Source organism: Hyperolius riggenbachi, chromosome 2, assembly GCF_040937935.1.
Source record: "Hyperolius riggenbachi isolate aHypRig1 chromosome 2, aHypRig1.pri, whole genome shotgun sequence".
Taxonomy (NCBI): domain Eukaryota; kingdom Metazoa; phylum Chordata; class Amphibia; order Anura; family Hyperoliidae; genus Hyperolius; species Hyperolius riggenbachi.
This window is the reverse complement of record NC_090647.1, coordinates 535,368,371-535,383,838: the sequence shown is the minus strand read 5'-3', so window position 1 is coordinate 535,383,838 and position 15,468 is coordinate 535,368,371. Positions and strand designations below refer to the sequence as shown.

The 15,468-nt window shown below is 44.8% G+C and overlaps 1 protein-coding gene across 2 annotated transcripts in view; it reads right to left on the bottom strand.

The window, feature by feature from the left end:
* Positions 1-15,468, bottom strand: part of LNP1 (leukemia NUP98 fusion partner 1) — a 94,922-nt gene that overhangs the window by 60,380 nt on the left and 19,074 nt on the right. For both annotated transcript variants that reach the window (XM_068270698.1, XM_068270699.1), the window contains exons 2-3: positions 9,177-9,437; positions 1,105-1,149 (exon numbers count right to left, since the gene is read on the bottom strand). In XM_068270698.1, the coding sequence (XP_068126799.1) occupies positions 1,105-1,149; positions 9,177-9,437 (306 nt within the window). The remainder of the gene's footprint in view (positions 1-1,104; positions 1,150-9,176; positions 9,438-15,468) is intronic.

Below are 15,468 nucleotides of genomic sequence, written 5' to 3'. Positions count from 1 at the left end.
AGATGAAAAGGGACCCTGCACTGGAATGGTAGGCTTAGAGCCGGTTCATTCTCAAGGCAACTTAGGCACGTCCCTAGGGCCTGGAGAGAGTGTAGGAGCCTGATTGATGCTAGCCCCCACCAAATCTAACAACAAAGCTGGGTGGACATCAAGGATGGGCCCAACATTGTTACTTGCCTAGGGTCCCATTTCATCACAATACGTCTCTAGGTAGTCTTTACGAGGATCAGAGGTAAGTATCTTTTTAATCGCTTCTGATGAACTTTAAAGGACAACTGTGACGAGAGGGATATGAAGGCTGCCATATTTATTTCCTTTTAACCAATACCAGTTGACTGGCTGTTCTACTGATCCTCTTCCTCTAATACTTTTATCCATAGCCCCTGAACAAGCATGCAAGCAGAACAGGTGTTTGTGACATTATTGTCAGATCTGACAGATTAGATGCATACTTGTTTCAGGTGTTATTCAAATACTACTGCAGCCGAATAGACCAGCAGGACTGCCAGGCAACTGGTATTGCTTAAAAGGAAATAAGTATGGCAGCCCCCATATACCTCTCACTGCCGTTGTCTTTTAAGGTACCTTTTTAAAATCAGAACTTTAATTATTGTTTCTACTAGTACTGTATATTTCTGCATGCTTATTTTCTTTTTATATTTGTATTTAGGTTTACTTTACACTATTTACACATACGGCATATACATTTCTATCTAACATTTGTACTATTTGTACTCTTTGGATGGACTATTTGTACTTTTTGGATGGACCTTATTAGTGTGTATAATGTTATTCTGTTCTCTATAGCATTGTTATACAACACACTGGGACTCTTTCTGAAGCTGTGGGCGCCACTGGAATGATTCTGTGTAATCAGGCAGCGGTTTCACGCCAGCGTCACTAATGAAATAATACTTTTGGCTCAGGCCTTCTCACACTCAGCGAATAATCAGCAGTTGCGTTCTTGGCACGCGCAGCGGTACATAAGGTTACACAGCGGGTTTAAGTCACATTGTTGCTTTTTTTGTCTTTGAAAAGAAAGCACGCTTTGTCTTTACGGGATAGGTGGGGGATTCGGAAGTGGTGGGCGGCATCATCCCCTACCTTCTCTCTGCAGTTGGAGTTCCTCCGTGGGATGGAGTGCTCTCCCTGTCGTAAGGTCACAAGAAACAAGAATGCAAAAAAAAAAAAAAAAATGAACAACACAAAAGTAAACAAAATATATGACACATAATGCCAGAAAGACGAGTAGTAAAACTTTATGTGACTGCAGGGCCCGAATTCTTTCTGCCGCCGGGGAAGTGTGTTTAAAGGAATCATCAGGCAAAATGAAAAAAAAAAAAAAAAAAAAAAAAAAAGCTTTACTCACCTGGGGGTTTCTCCAGCCCCTTGCAGCCGACTGTCCCACGCTGACCGCTCCGCTCTCCGCCGCCGTCCCGGGCTCCCTGCACGGTGCAGAGGTGGACCCCGAGGTCGTCCTTACTGCGCCTGCATGAAGCACCGCTGTCAATCATGGCCACGTTGCCCGTGGCGCACTGCACAGGCGCAGACCATGTGGCCATGATTGACAGCGGCGCTTCACGCAGCCGCAGTATGGACGACCTCGAGGTCGGCCTGAACAGCGTGCGGGGAGCCCGGGACGGCGGCGGAGAGCGGAGCGATCAGCGTGGGACAGTCGGCTGCAAGGGGTTGGAGAAAGCCCCAGGTGAGTAAAGCTTTTTGTTTTTCATTTTGCCTGATGACTCCTTTACAGCAAACCTGGAGCGAAAAAAAAAGTATGATATAATGAATTGTATGTGTAGTACGGGTGATGAAAGAGCATTAGTAGCAGAGAAAGGAGTCTCATATTTTTAATTTCAGTTATATAGCTTATTTAAAGCATTGCATCATTCTGTTATAGTTGCAATTTACAAACCACACTCTGTATTTTAAACTATAAAACAGAGCAGAGCTAATGACCCTTTGAACGTTCTTGCAGTAAAACCTTATTTCAAACTGTCTCTCACTGTTTCTTTGATGTATTAGTGCTTCAGAAAACATGACTGTCTTCGAACTAAGTTGGGTCAAGACCTCAGAGAAGCTATTTTGCATAGATAACAACTGAATTTTCTTAACTCTTCCTGTATTGGAAAACAACATGAGACTCTTGTATTTGCTACTAATGTTCTATTTCTTGGCTGTACTACACATATAATTCATTACCTCATAAGCTTATTTTTGCTTCAGGTTTGCTTTAACCACTTAATAACAACTTGATGTAGATAATAGGATAATAGAGGCGCCAACAGGATAAAAAACATTAAAAGAACTTAAAAACCCATCTTGGTAATAGAGGAGGCAGTGGTGGACTCACCCCCTCCAAGCAGAACACACGACTTTGGATTTTCAGTCAATACAATTTTATTGGATACTCCAAATAAAGTGCAACGCGTTTCGCGGGGTACAAACCCGCTTCATCAGGCAATAACAGATAGGAGAAAACAGCATCTGCCAGTATCATCAACACTGAGCGCCTCTGTCACAGAGGCGCTCAGCGTTGATGATACTGGCAGATGCTGTTACTCCTATCAGTTATTGCCTGATGAAGCGGGTTTGTACCCTGCGAAACGCGTTGCACTTTATATGGAGTATCCAATAAAATAGTTTTGACTGAAAATCCAAATTAAAATTGACAGCTAAAATCATATAACTATTGTTCAAGGTACTGGAAAGGTTTACACTCAGGCTTATTACCTCATTTAGCTGCTAATTGAAAAGCTCGCCTTCGCAAACAAGCATTATCAAATTTTTGGGAAGTGTAAAAAACTGTGTAAACAATGTAGAAAAGTGTCTGCTGTATTGGGGGGGGGGGGGGGAGAGACAGAGGACTCTTTTATTTGCTCATTAATTACTTAATTAGGAGTTAATGTGATAATTTGCCCTGCAACCAGCAATGGTATCAGTTAGTTTATGCAAGGTGTAACGTCTGGTGCACACAATGTAATTTCCTGTCAGATTGATGGTTCAAATCTATCATTTCTGGCATGCCTGATCTGCTCCCGATCAAGAACGGGATCGATTTTAAAATCATTACAGCACAAAATTGATCCCTTACTTGATTTGGAGCAGATCGGACACAACAGAAATTATCAATTTGACCCATCGATCTGAATGGAAATTGCATGGTGTGTACCAGGCATAAAAATGCATTGAAATAACATCAGAGTAGTCTTAAGGGGCCCATACACTTAACAATTTTCCCGCCGATATACAGCAGATCCGATCACTGTGGTCGAATCTGCTGTGAAATCGTTGCACAAATGCTGACCGAACGATCGATTTCCGTCCGAAATCATTCGTTCCCGTCGATCCTTCTGTGCGGAAGATTTCGCTCGATCGACAGCGGGTCGGGAGTGCGTCGATAGCGGCATTTGAGTGTCCGACGACCGACGCTAGCGGCAATATGTTACCTGTTCCGCCGGCGCGTATCCCCGCTGTCACAGCTGCTCCTTCTCTGCTGGGTTCCGGCAGGCTTCACTTCTTCCTGTCCCGACAGGAAGTTTAAACAGTAGAGTGCCCTCTACTGTTTGAACTTTCTGGGACAGGAAGTGAAGCTAGAGCCGGGCGCAGAGAAGAAGACAGCGGATCTGGGGACACACGCTGTCCGGATCAGGAATTGTATGAGGGGGGGGGGGGGGGGGGCGGCAGCAGCAGCTTCACAGATGGTGAATCGATTTCATGCTTAAATCGATTCACAATCCGTTTGCAGTAAGGCAGCCATACGATCCCTCTCTGATCAGATTCGATCAGAGAGGGATCTATCTGTTGGTCGATCTGATGGCAAATCGACCAGTGTATGGCCACCTTTAAAGTGTTTAATATTTATTTTACTCCATTTAATGCAATAGGGCAAAATTGTAATTTTGAGTAATCCCACTTTAAAGCACGTGTCATGCTAAAAATTTAAAATGAGTGTAGTATGCCAAGCCATACAACCTTGTTTGTAGTGATGGTTTTGAAAAATAAGATTCCAGTGAGTCTCAGCAGGTCTCAGGAAATCACAAGATCTGACTCTGAAGGGCCACTCACTGAACTCACTTAATTACTAAGTGAGTTCAGTGATTGGCCTAAGGTCCCGCCTGCAAGACCATCGGCACCAGTCACTTAGCTGTAGCCGTGACTGACAGGGCTGAACACCAATCAGCAGCAGCCATTATTATTATTATTTTTTTTATTGTATTTATAAAGCACCAAAGTATTACGCAGCGCTGCACAATAGATAAATGGGCTAAAATACAAGGTGGGACATACAAGCAGCTCACAACAAAAAAAAGGTCATGCAAATGATTTGATTACAGTCGTTCAGTGTCTTTGGTCAAAATAGAGACTGTTCTCGTCCACAAGAGGGGTGTCAGACAGTAAGATTGCATAATCAAGCTGGAAACACTGGGGAGGGGGGGGGGGGGGGCATGCCAGAGGCTTACAATCTAAAGGGTGGGGGTAGAGATAATAGGTGAGTCTGTTGAGAGGGTGCCCAGCAGAAGATATTATGATGCTGATGTAGGCGGGAACCCGAGCATGAAAAGGTGAGTCTTGAGGGCTCGTTTGAAGGTATTAAAGGTGGGAGCGAGTTCCAGAGAGTGGAGGCAGCCGTAGTGAAGTCCAGCAATCGTGCATGTGAGTGAGATATGCTCAGTATGAGCAGGTCGTTGGAGGATTGGAGGGGGCGGGTCAGTGTGTGCCTATGGACAAGATCGGAGATGTAGTTCAGGCAGGTCCTGTGCACAGATTTGTAGTAGGCCAAGCACATAAAGTTAATCCTGAAGCAGATGGGGAGGCAGAGGAGGGCTTTACAGAGGGGAGTTGTAGAGGCGGAGCAATGGGAGGAGTTCATCAGTCTGGCTTCTTTTTTTAACGATTGAAGGGGGGGCAATACAGTTAGAGGTGAGGCCAGATAAAGGGAATTGCTATAGTCTAGGCGGGAGATGACAAGGGCATGGATGAGGAGTTTGGTGGCGTCAGGACAGGTAGGAGCGGATTCTGGAGATGTTGCAGAGGTGTAAGTTGCAGGATCGACAATACTTTGGATGTGGGGTGCAAAGGAGAGTGCAGAGTCCAGGCTGACACTTGGGTGGCTGGCTTGGGAGGTGGGGCAAATGATAGTGTTGTCGATCATGATATGCATATCTGGGAGGGAGGAGGCAGCTGTACGGGCGGCAATATCAGAAGCTCAATCTTGTCCAAATTAAGCTTCAGAAACCTGGTGGCCATCCAGGAGGAAATGGATGTGAGGCAAGTGGAGATGTTGTCCATGGTGGTGGAGGAGAGATTCAGGTTGTGAAAGTATATCTGGTTGTTGTCGGCATACAGGTGGTAGTTGAAGCCCATGGAGGAGATGATTTTCCCAATCGTGGGGGGGAGGGGGTCGTATTGTGAGAACAATACAGGTACTAGGATGGAGCCCTGGGGAACACCAACTGAGAGGGGCGTGGGAGTGGATGAGGAGCCATTGAAGGATGTTGTGAAGGAGAGGTTGGAGAGCACCCGACAATTTGCATCGCACTTATAGCCGTGGTGCAAACAAAACAAAAAAACACCCTCAGTATAGGTAGGGAGGTAGGTAGCCAGGTATAGGTGCCCCCAATATAGGTAGCCAAGTATAGGTGTCCCCAGTATAGGAAGCTAAGTATAGGTGCCCCCAGCGTTGGTAGCAAGGCTGTTCCCACCCCCCTCCCCTCTCTGGCTCATTTACCTTATCGAGTCCTCCTCACTAGACCTCAGATCAGCAGTGACCCGCATGGCCGCAATGAAGAGACAGGAGAGTACTTCCTGGATATGCGCTGCTTCGGGAACCGCTCCAATGTCTGCGGCTGGATCACTGCTGATCTGAGGTCTAGCAAGGGAAACAGATGTAGTGTAGAGGTGGCACACTTTACCCAAGGTGTGGGTGCATAACCTGTGAGTGCTAAGCCCAAGCACCTGGTACTTGTGAAATGTAGGTTCAGGTTAGCACACCAGCTTCAAATTGCAGTGTTTGTTTGCACTCCCCCCGCGTGTGCATTTATACGTTACCTGTCCTGTTGCAGCCTCCGCACGGTGTCCCGTAACCTCTGGGCAGCCTCCGTACATGCTACTGGCGCCTAGCGTCTGACGTCGGCGCATAACGTTAGACGCTAGGCACCAGTAGCGTGTACGAATAGCCGCCCGGAGGTTACTGGACATCGTGCGGAGGCTGCAACAGGACAGGTAACGTATAAATGCACACGTGGCACAATTATACATTCGGGAACAGCGGTGGGGGTTTCGTTGTCTTGTTGCTCGTTCCGGAAACCGCCGCCATACCGCCGCGCACCTGACCAAGCAACTTCGGCCTGACATCTTGCAGCATGCGCGGTAGACAGATCGACCACTTTCTGTCCCGAAATTGGTAGCTTTGTTGGTCGGGCATGCACTTGGCGGCAACAATTTTCATCCAATTTCGATTATAAGTCGCCTGATGTATGGCCACCTTTAGGGCCCATTTAGCGTACAGTTAAAAATGGCTTATTGTGAAAAATGGAGCATCGTTCCGCTGATAAATATATCATAAACCGCTATTTACCATTTTAATGTAAATACATTAAAACGGTAAATTGCGTTTTATGACACATGTATGGCGGAATGGTGCGCCATTAAGAAATGCAGGGGGGTTAGTGAGGCAGCTGGGGTCGGGGGGAGAGACAGCGGGACACTGGAGTTAGACAGCGGGGGTGGAGGGAGGATGTGTGCGTAAGCATACATTACCTTGTCCCGGCCGGCGATCCTCATCGCTCCTTCACTTCTGTTAGTTTGCTGTTGTCCTGCATCCAGCCAATCACTATGTGGATTCTGAAGCCACTGGGTGATTGGCTGGAAGCAGGACTACAGCAAACTAACAGAAGAAGTGAAGGAGCGATCGCCGGCCAGGACTAGGTAATGTATGCCTCTGCACACATTCTCCCTCCACCTAATCCTTCCACCCCGCTGCCTCAGGTTCCGCGCATGCGCAGACCTGTTATGCCGGCATTGCGTCATTAACCAGGAAGAGCCGGCCCGACACCTGGCCCGAGTGACGTCGGGTGACGCTGGTAACGGGGGCCGGCAGAGGCTGAAGGAGAGGAGCCAGGAGGACGCTGGGGGACCTCGCCGCCTATAGTGAGCTGGAAGAAGCACCAGGTAAGTGTATTCTTTTAAATTCGGGCACTCCTCAGTGTCCCTTTAAAAGCGCAAAACAGTAGCGCTTAGCACTACCATTTTGTGCCGGTGAATTTACCGCAATTAGCGCAGTAAAATCACTGTACACTTCAGTGGTTCAGAGCGATTGCGATCAGTGCTTTGTTAAGCATTGTACCACGATCGCTCCAGAATCGCGGCAAAATGCTGCAGGTAACACGTTTTGCGATTGGTGCTTATCGCCCGCAATCGGCGCGAGATCACTGCCATAGGGTTAGAATAGCACTAGCGCTTTAAAAGTGCTAACGCTTCGGCGATAAGTGGGAATCGCCCGCTAATGACCATAGTGAGAACGGGCCCTTACTCTACATGAAGGTGGTAAAATTGGTCAGCAATTGGCCTATCAAAATTGAAGGTGTGTACCATGTTTAGCCCATGAACAGCTTCAATACAGTTGTCTCATTTGAGATAAGTGCACTGCTTTTCACCTCAGTTGGCAGAACTCATAGTGCTGTAAATTCTTGGTATGCTTTGATCTCTCTCTACTAGCAGAAAATATAGAAACTGAAATCAGAAGTCCTCTGCTATTGTCTCCCACTGCCCCCTATTGACCAGTGGCCATAAATACACATTGCAGCAGTACTAATTAGAAGCAAGAAAATGTAACAAAGAAGAAATAAAAAAATGTGCTAAAGTAAATTGGCCTGGAGCACTATGCAAGCCTCTAAATAAATTGGCGGCTAAAGGGTTAAAGAGACACTGAAACGGAAAAAAAATTATGATATAACGATTTGTATGTGTAGTACAGCTAAGAAATAAAGCATTAGGAGCAGAGCAAGTCTAATATTGTTACCAGTGCAGGAAGAGTTAAGAAACTCCAGTTGTTATCTATGCAAAAGAGCCATTGAGCTCCATTGAGCTTTCAGTTGCAGAGAGCTCTGTCTTCTGAAGCTTATTATCACAAGTGTCTGGCACTGTATTGTTTTTTTTCCTGCAGAGAACAGTTCAAAAGTTCACTCGCCTGTTCTGTAATATCCTTTAGAATGCTGAGTAGTGTGTAAACTACAAATATTAGAGAATGATGCAATGTGATAAATAAAAACGATATAACTGAAAATAAAAATATGAGACTATTTTCTTTGCTACTAATGTTCGAGTAATTATCCCTACTACACAACCAATTCATTATATCATAATTTTTTTTTTGCTTCAGTGTCTCTTTAAAGTGGATCCGATGAACTTTTACACATTGCATAATTGTGTTCCTTTCCTATTGTTTATAGGGCATTCCTCAAGCCAAATACTTTTTTGTTTTTGTTTTAATACTCTAATTCCCTATTAACTAAACAAGCCACTCCCACGGGTTTTCAGAGAGCCAAGGCACTTTCAGACAGTAGCAAGGGCTCATGGGAGCTCAGTCTGGGCAGGAGGAGGGGGAGGTATTACTAGGCAGAGATTTCAGAGGCAGCGGGGAGGAGGGAGGAGGAAGGAGGAGGGGGGATTAGGTTTTTTTGCTCAAGATACAGATAAGCTTGCCTGTGTGTAATGTTTACAAACAACATGGCTGCTCTCATTGTATCACAGGAAGAAATAATCATATTCTGATGAAGCTGTTTGCAGCTAGATTTGCTGTGTAAACTATCTAAACTTTAGATAAGATATATAGACAAGTTACTTGTTATAGTTAGTTTTTCATGTCGGATCCGCTTTAAGGACAGAATTCATGATACGTTTTGTGAATTATTAACATAGTGTGAATGAGCATTTTTTAGGTTTTACAAATAAATAATTCATTCAACATTTTATACTGTATTTACCATAATTTTTATTTATTTTGGGGGGATATTTCCAAACTCCTATAAATACAAATTTCAAATGTGATTTGTTTGTTTGTTTGTTTTTTGTTTGTTTGTTTGTTTAATTCTTGTATGACATTTGTAAGTTCACGTAAACTCAACAGGCTAAAAAAGTTCTATTCCTCCTGCTGCCTTTTGCCGACCACCTACCAGTGATGTGGATCGCTTAGTCCGGAATCGGAGCTGCTTCTCAAAGGATTCCGAGAATTCCTGTATGGAATTGGAGCGTTTTTTCTGTCCTTTGCTCTCAGGCACTGAGGTTTCCACGGATAACAGTTTGCTTATCTTGGTGTGGTTGTGGCATTTGCTGTCCTTGTCCTCTCGCGGATCCTTGTAGGTCTTCAGATAAACGGGAGATGGTGCCTTGGAGGTGGAGTGGAATCTAGCCGCATGCATGGCAGAGAGCTGGGCCTGAAAGATAGCAAAATATACATAATCAGGGGTGCTGCTTGTTAGAGGTTTAACAACATAATTACCTTAAACTGCAGTTGTAATGATTGGTGTCAGCACGCAGAGAGAATCTGATTATTGGCGATCTGCAGTATCACCAAGAATGCAGATATATACCTGATTATTGATGATCTGCAGAATCACTGATAATACAGATATATTGCTAACCTCTGGACACCCAGGGCCGGCGCTACCATAGAGGAAAAGGAGGCAGCTGCCCCAGGGCCCCAGAGCTTGTAGGGGCCCCCAGTGGCTACAAGAGGAAAAAAAAAATTTTCAAATCGGCCTTATAGTTTTTGAGAAAATCGATTTTGAAGTTTCAAAGGAGAAAAATACACATTTAAAAACCTGCCGACTTTTATGGTTAATAGCAAATCCACCTTAAATGCTAGAAACCCTAAATTTGCAGGATATGTTAAGGAGATCATTAGGAATAAGAGGAAAAAACAATTTTTCAAAAAGACCTTATAGTTTTTGAGAAAATCGATTTTAAAGTTTCGAAGGAAAAAAGTATACGTTTAAATGCGGTAAATGTCACTTTTAGTAGCAAACGGTAGTGTAATTTTACATGCATCAAACGAAAGCGCAATAAATTTCCTGACGGGGTTTCCAGGGGGTCTATACGCAGCCGCAGCGCTTTGGCCAGGGAACGCTATACAGCTGCAATATGGCTGTATGAAGATCCCTGGCATTTTTTCCTATTTTCCCAAAAAAAATTTTATGTCTACAGTGTGGGAATTAAAAAAAAAAAAATGATGTGGGGTCCCCCCTCCTGAAACTTTTTAACCCCTTGTCCCCCATGCAGGCTGGGATAGCCAGAATGTGGAGCTCCGACCGATTGGGATTTCACACCCTGACTATACCAGCTGCAAAAAAGGTCCCCTAATGCCGATTTTTGTTCCGTGGTATATGTTGGGGGGGCCCCCCAGGTTTATTTTGCCCTGGGGCCCCATTGTTGCTTAAACCGGCCCTGTGGACACCTATAGGTATGTGAGTGTTTGGTGTAACAGTAATACTTTGAGTAACACACCTGCTGAGCAGGTGATAATTGACAGTGAAGAGACACTGCTCTGAGAGCACAGGAACCTTCAAGCAGCCTGAGACTCTCCAAGGGGTGGAGTCAGGCTGAGGATAGGGAAGGCCAGAGAGTGAGTGACACCTGACGGTGGATGTCACTATCTGGTCTGGAGACTATCTCTTAACAGGAGAAATAGCTCTCAAGGTCGGCCTCGCCTGGTCGGCAACACACTGACAGATAAAGTACAAAGACAGAAGGCTGATTCGGTATCCAAGGCAAGCAGGGTCTGGCAACGGAATATCAGATATGCGAGGTACCGAATCAGAAGACAGAGGAGTAGTCGGAAAAGCTATAAGTCATAACATATAACAAACAATGCCTATTCTGGGTGCGAGGTCCTTGGTCTCAGCACCCCGGAACTAGTCTGAAGTATACACAGATGATAATACAGTTCCCTAGACTGGGTGCGAGGTCCATGGTCTCAGCACCCTGGAACTAGTCTGAAATATAACACAGATGGTAGTACAGTTCCCTAAGCTGGGTGTGAGGTCCTTGGTCTCTACACCCTGGAACTAGCTTAAAGTATAACACAGATGATAACACAGTTCCCTAAGCTGGGTGTGAGGTCCTTGGTCTCTACACTCTGGAACTAGCTTAAGCATAAACAGAATACAATTCAAATAATCTGGCTAAGTGTGAATTCCCAGGTCCACCTGGTTCAAACACACTGAAGGATCTGACGTGGATCTGACTTCCACGTAGTGATCGCAACGGCAGACAACTTGCAAGTGACCAGCAGAAACTATATATGGAGTAGTGTTCTCCAGCACCACCCCTAATTGCTCAACCAATAGTATCCTGCTCTGGATTCAGCTGATCGGCGTGGTCAGCTGACTCTTCCTGCTTAGTATAAGAATTCTGCCTCTCAGCGCGCGCGCGCGTGTATTCCTAAGCCTATGTGCACTAACAGACTCAGCCACACCAGACACACTCTGCTGCGTGCAAACCGCCGCGCTGGACGCGGAACCAGCCGCCTTACTGTTGTTGCATGCGGCGGCTTTTCCGCGTTCTGCCCTGCCACCAGACACACGCTTCCGCGTGCAAACCGCCGCACTGGACGCGGAATCAGCTGCCTCCTCAGTAGCACATGCGGCGGCTTTTCCGCGATCTCTCACAGCAGTATAGTTAAACAACCACAAGATGTCACTGTGTGTAAAATGTGATGGTAATCTTTATGGGATTGTTATTTCTTATATTTACTCTGTATTCTCTCTGTTCTAAGTAAGCTGCATTTCCTGATGGTGGTGTATGATATGCCATAGCTCCCAACTCTTTGGGAGCCCTGTCCCTCTGTCCTCCTCATTTGTCCCTCTTTCTATATGAATATATACTGTATATATATATATATATTTCTCTACTGAAAAATGTGTTTAATTGACTCTTTATTTGATTGAAACTTTATTCCCATCCTTTAAATTGATATATTACTAATTTTAAAATGTTAATATGAAGGAAAATGAAAGAGGATAGTAAGGACCAGTGTCGTTTGAATTATAAAACAAAATATTTTTCTTATCAAATCTGTATGGTATGTGTGACTAGGGGTGTGGTGGGGGCGTGATCAGGGGTGTGGCTTAAGTGTCCCTCTTTCTCATCTCAAAAAGTTGGGAGGTATGGATATGCCTCTACTTGTTTTTCTTCAGTAAAGAGTTCTAACTTGTTATACTGCCTATCTGCGTGTACAGAGAACTCTCTTCCATCACTGCTAAGGTTTTTGTGGCCCCAAGCGGCACATATAATTTATGCCCCCCCCCCCCTATCTATATCTCCCCCCCCACACACACACACACACACAAATAGGTAGTCCTCCAGTATAGGTAGGTAGCCAATGATACACCTCCCCCCAGTATAGGTGGTCCAGGTGTCATCATCCCCCCAATATAGATAGCCACCCATGCCCAGTATAGGGCATTGGTGTCAGTGGGAATGTAATGTCTTTCTAGCTCTCCATCCTCAACACTGACAGACCCCTGCAGATTGGTAGTGACCCAAAAAAAGGAGAGCTGCTCTACACTCACATTGTCGCTGGTCTGAGGTCTGTGTGTGAACGATGGGGAGGCAGGGACGGTCGCACATGTCACAGTCGGTACAGCCTTGCAGGCCCTTGCTGTGAGTGAGGCCCCAAGCACCTGCTTAGTTCGCCTGGTCCTAGCTGAACCCCTGCACATAATCATTACAGACTATATACATCAAGTGCTAAGATTGTAAAAGCAAGACCACGACAGTCCACGGGGCTGATTTTCTAAAGACTTGTGCATGACAATTTTACCAGGACTTAAAGAGGAACTCCAGTGAAAATACAGTGGCTTGCAAAAGTATTCGGCCCCCTTGAAGTTTTCCACATTTTGTCACATTACTGCTACAAACATGAATCAATTTTATTGGAATTCCACATGAAAGACCAAGACAAAGTAGTGTACACTTGAGAAGTGGATCGAAAATCATACATGATTCCAAACATTTTTTACAAATCAATAACTGCAAAGTGGGGTGTGCGTAATTATTCGGCCCCCTGAGTCAATACTTTGTAGAACCGCCTTTTGCTGCAATTACAGCTGCCAGTCTTTTAGGGTATGTCTCTACCAGCTTTGCACATCTAGAGACTGAAATCCTTGCCCATTCTTCTTTGCAAAACAGCTCCAGCTCAGTCAGATTATATGGACAGTGTTTGTGAACAGCAGTTTTCAGATCTTGCCACAGATTCTCGATTGGATTTAGATCTGGGCTTTGACTGGGCCATTCTAACACATGGATATGTTTTGTTTTAAACTATTCCATTGTTGCCCTGGCTTTATGTTTAAGGTCGTTGTCCTGCTGGAAGGTGAACCTCCGCCCCAGTCTCAAGACTTTTGCAGACTCCAAGAAGTTTTCTTCCAAGATTGCCCTGTATTTGGCTCCATCCATCTTCCCGTCAACTCTGACCAGCTTCCCTGTCCCTGCTGAAGAGAAGCACCCCAGAGCATGATGCTGCCACCACCATATTTGACAGTGGAGATGGTGCGTTCTGGGTGATGTGCAGTGTTAGTTTTCCGCCACACATAGCGCTTTGCATTTTGGCCAAAAAGTTCCATTTTGGTCTCATCTGACCAGAGCACCTTCTTCCACATGTTTGCTGTGTCCCCCACATGGCTTGTGGCAAACTGCAAACGGGACTTCTTATGCTTTCTGTTAACAATTGCTTTCTTCTTGCCACTCTTCCATTAACGCCAACTTTGTGCAGTGCACGACTAATAGTTGTCCTATCGACCCACCTGAGCTGTAGATCTCTGCAGCTCATCCAGAGTCACCATTGGCCTCTTGACTGCATTTCTGATCATCGCTCTCCTTGTTCGGCCTGTGAGTTTAGGTGGATGGCCTTGTCTTGGTAGGTTTACAGTTGTGCCATACTCCTTCCATTTCTGAATGATCACTTGAGCAGTGCTCCGTGGGATGTTCAAGGCTTTGGAAATCTTTTTGCAGCCTAAGCCTGCTTTAAATTTCTCAATAGCTTGATCCCTGACCTGTCTGGTGTGTTCTTTGGACTTCATGGTGTTGTTGCTCCCAATATTCTCGTAGACAACCTCTGAGGCCGTCACAGAGCAGCTGTATTTGTACTGACATTAGATTACACACAGGTGCACTCTATTTAGTCATTAGCACTCTTCGGGCAATGTCTATGGGCAACTGACTGCACTCAGACCAAAGGGGGGTGAATAATTATGCACACTCCACTTTGCAGTTATTGATTTGTAAAAAATGTTTGGAATCATGTATGATTTTCGTTCCACTTCTCACGTGTACACCACTTTGTATTGGTCTTTCACATGGAATTCCAATTAAATTGATTCATGTTTGTGGCAGTAATGTGACAAAATGTGGAAAACTTCAAGGGGGCCGAATACTTTTGCAAGCCACTGTAATGTAATAAAAAAGTGCTTCATTTTTAAAATAATTATGTATAAATGATTTAGTCAGTGTTTGCCCATTGTCAAATCTTTTAAATCCCTGATTTACATTCTGACATTTATCACATGGTGACATTTTTACTGCTGACAGGTGATATAGCTGCTGCTTGCTTTTACTGGCAGTTGGAAACAGCTATTAACAGCTATTTCCCACAATGCAGCAAGGTTCACAGACAGGAAACAGCCAAGACCAGGGTCCTCAGAGTTTCTTGTGGGAGGGGTTTCACCACAATATCAGCCATACAGAGCCCCCTGATGATCAGTTTGTGAAAAGGAATAGATTTCTCATGTAAAAGGGGGTATCAGCTACTGATTGGGATGAAGTTAAATTCTTGGTCACGGTTTCTCTTTAAAAAGGAACTCCAGTGAAAATAATGTCATAAAAAGTGCTTCATTTTACAATAATTATGTATAAATGATTTAGTCAGTGTTTGCCCATTGTAAAATCTTTCCTCTCTCTGATTTACATTCTGACATTTATCACGTGGCGACATTTTTACTGCTGGCAGGTGATGTCTGTGGAAGGAGATGCTGCTTGCTTTTTTTGGCAGTTGTAAACAGCTATTTACTACAATGCAACAAGGCTCACATACAGGAAACGGTCAGGACCATCGTCCTGACATCATACTGTGGGAGGGATTACACCACAATATCAGCCATACAGAGCCTTCTGATGATCTGTTTGTGAAGAAAAAGATTTCTCGTGGGAAAGGGGGTATCAGCTACTGATTGGGATGAAAAGCAATTGGGATGAAGTTCAATTCTTGCTCACGGTTTCTCTTTAAAGGTGAACTGAAGGGAGATTGATATGCTGGCTGCCATATTTATTTCCTTTTAAACAATACCAGTTGCTCGGCTGTCTTGCTGATCTATTTGGCTACAACAGTGTCTGAATCACACCAGAAACAAGCATGCAGCTAATCTTGCCTGATTTGCTGTATGCTTGTTCAGGGGCTATGGCTAAAAGTAT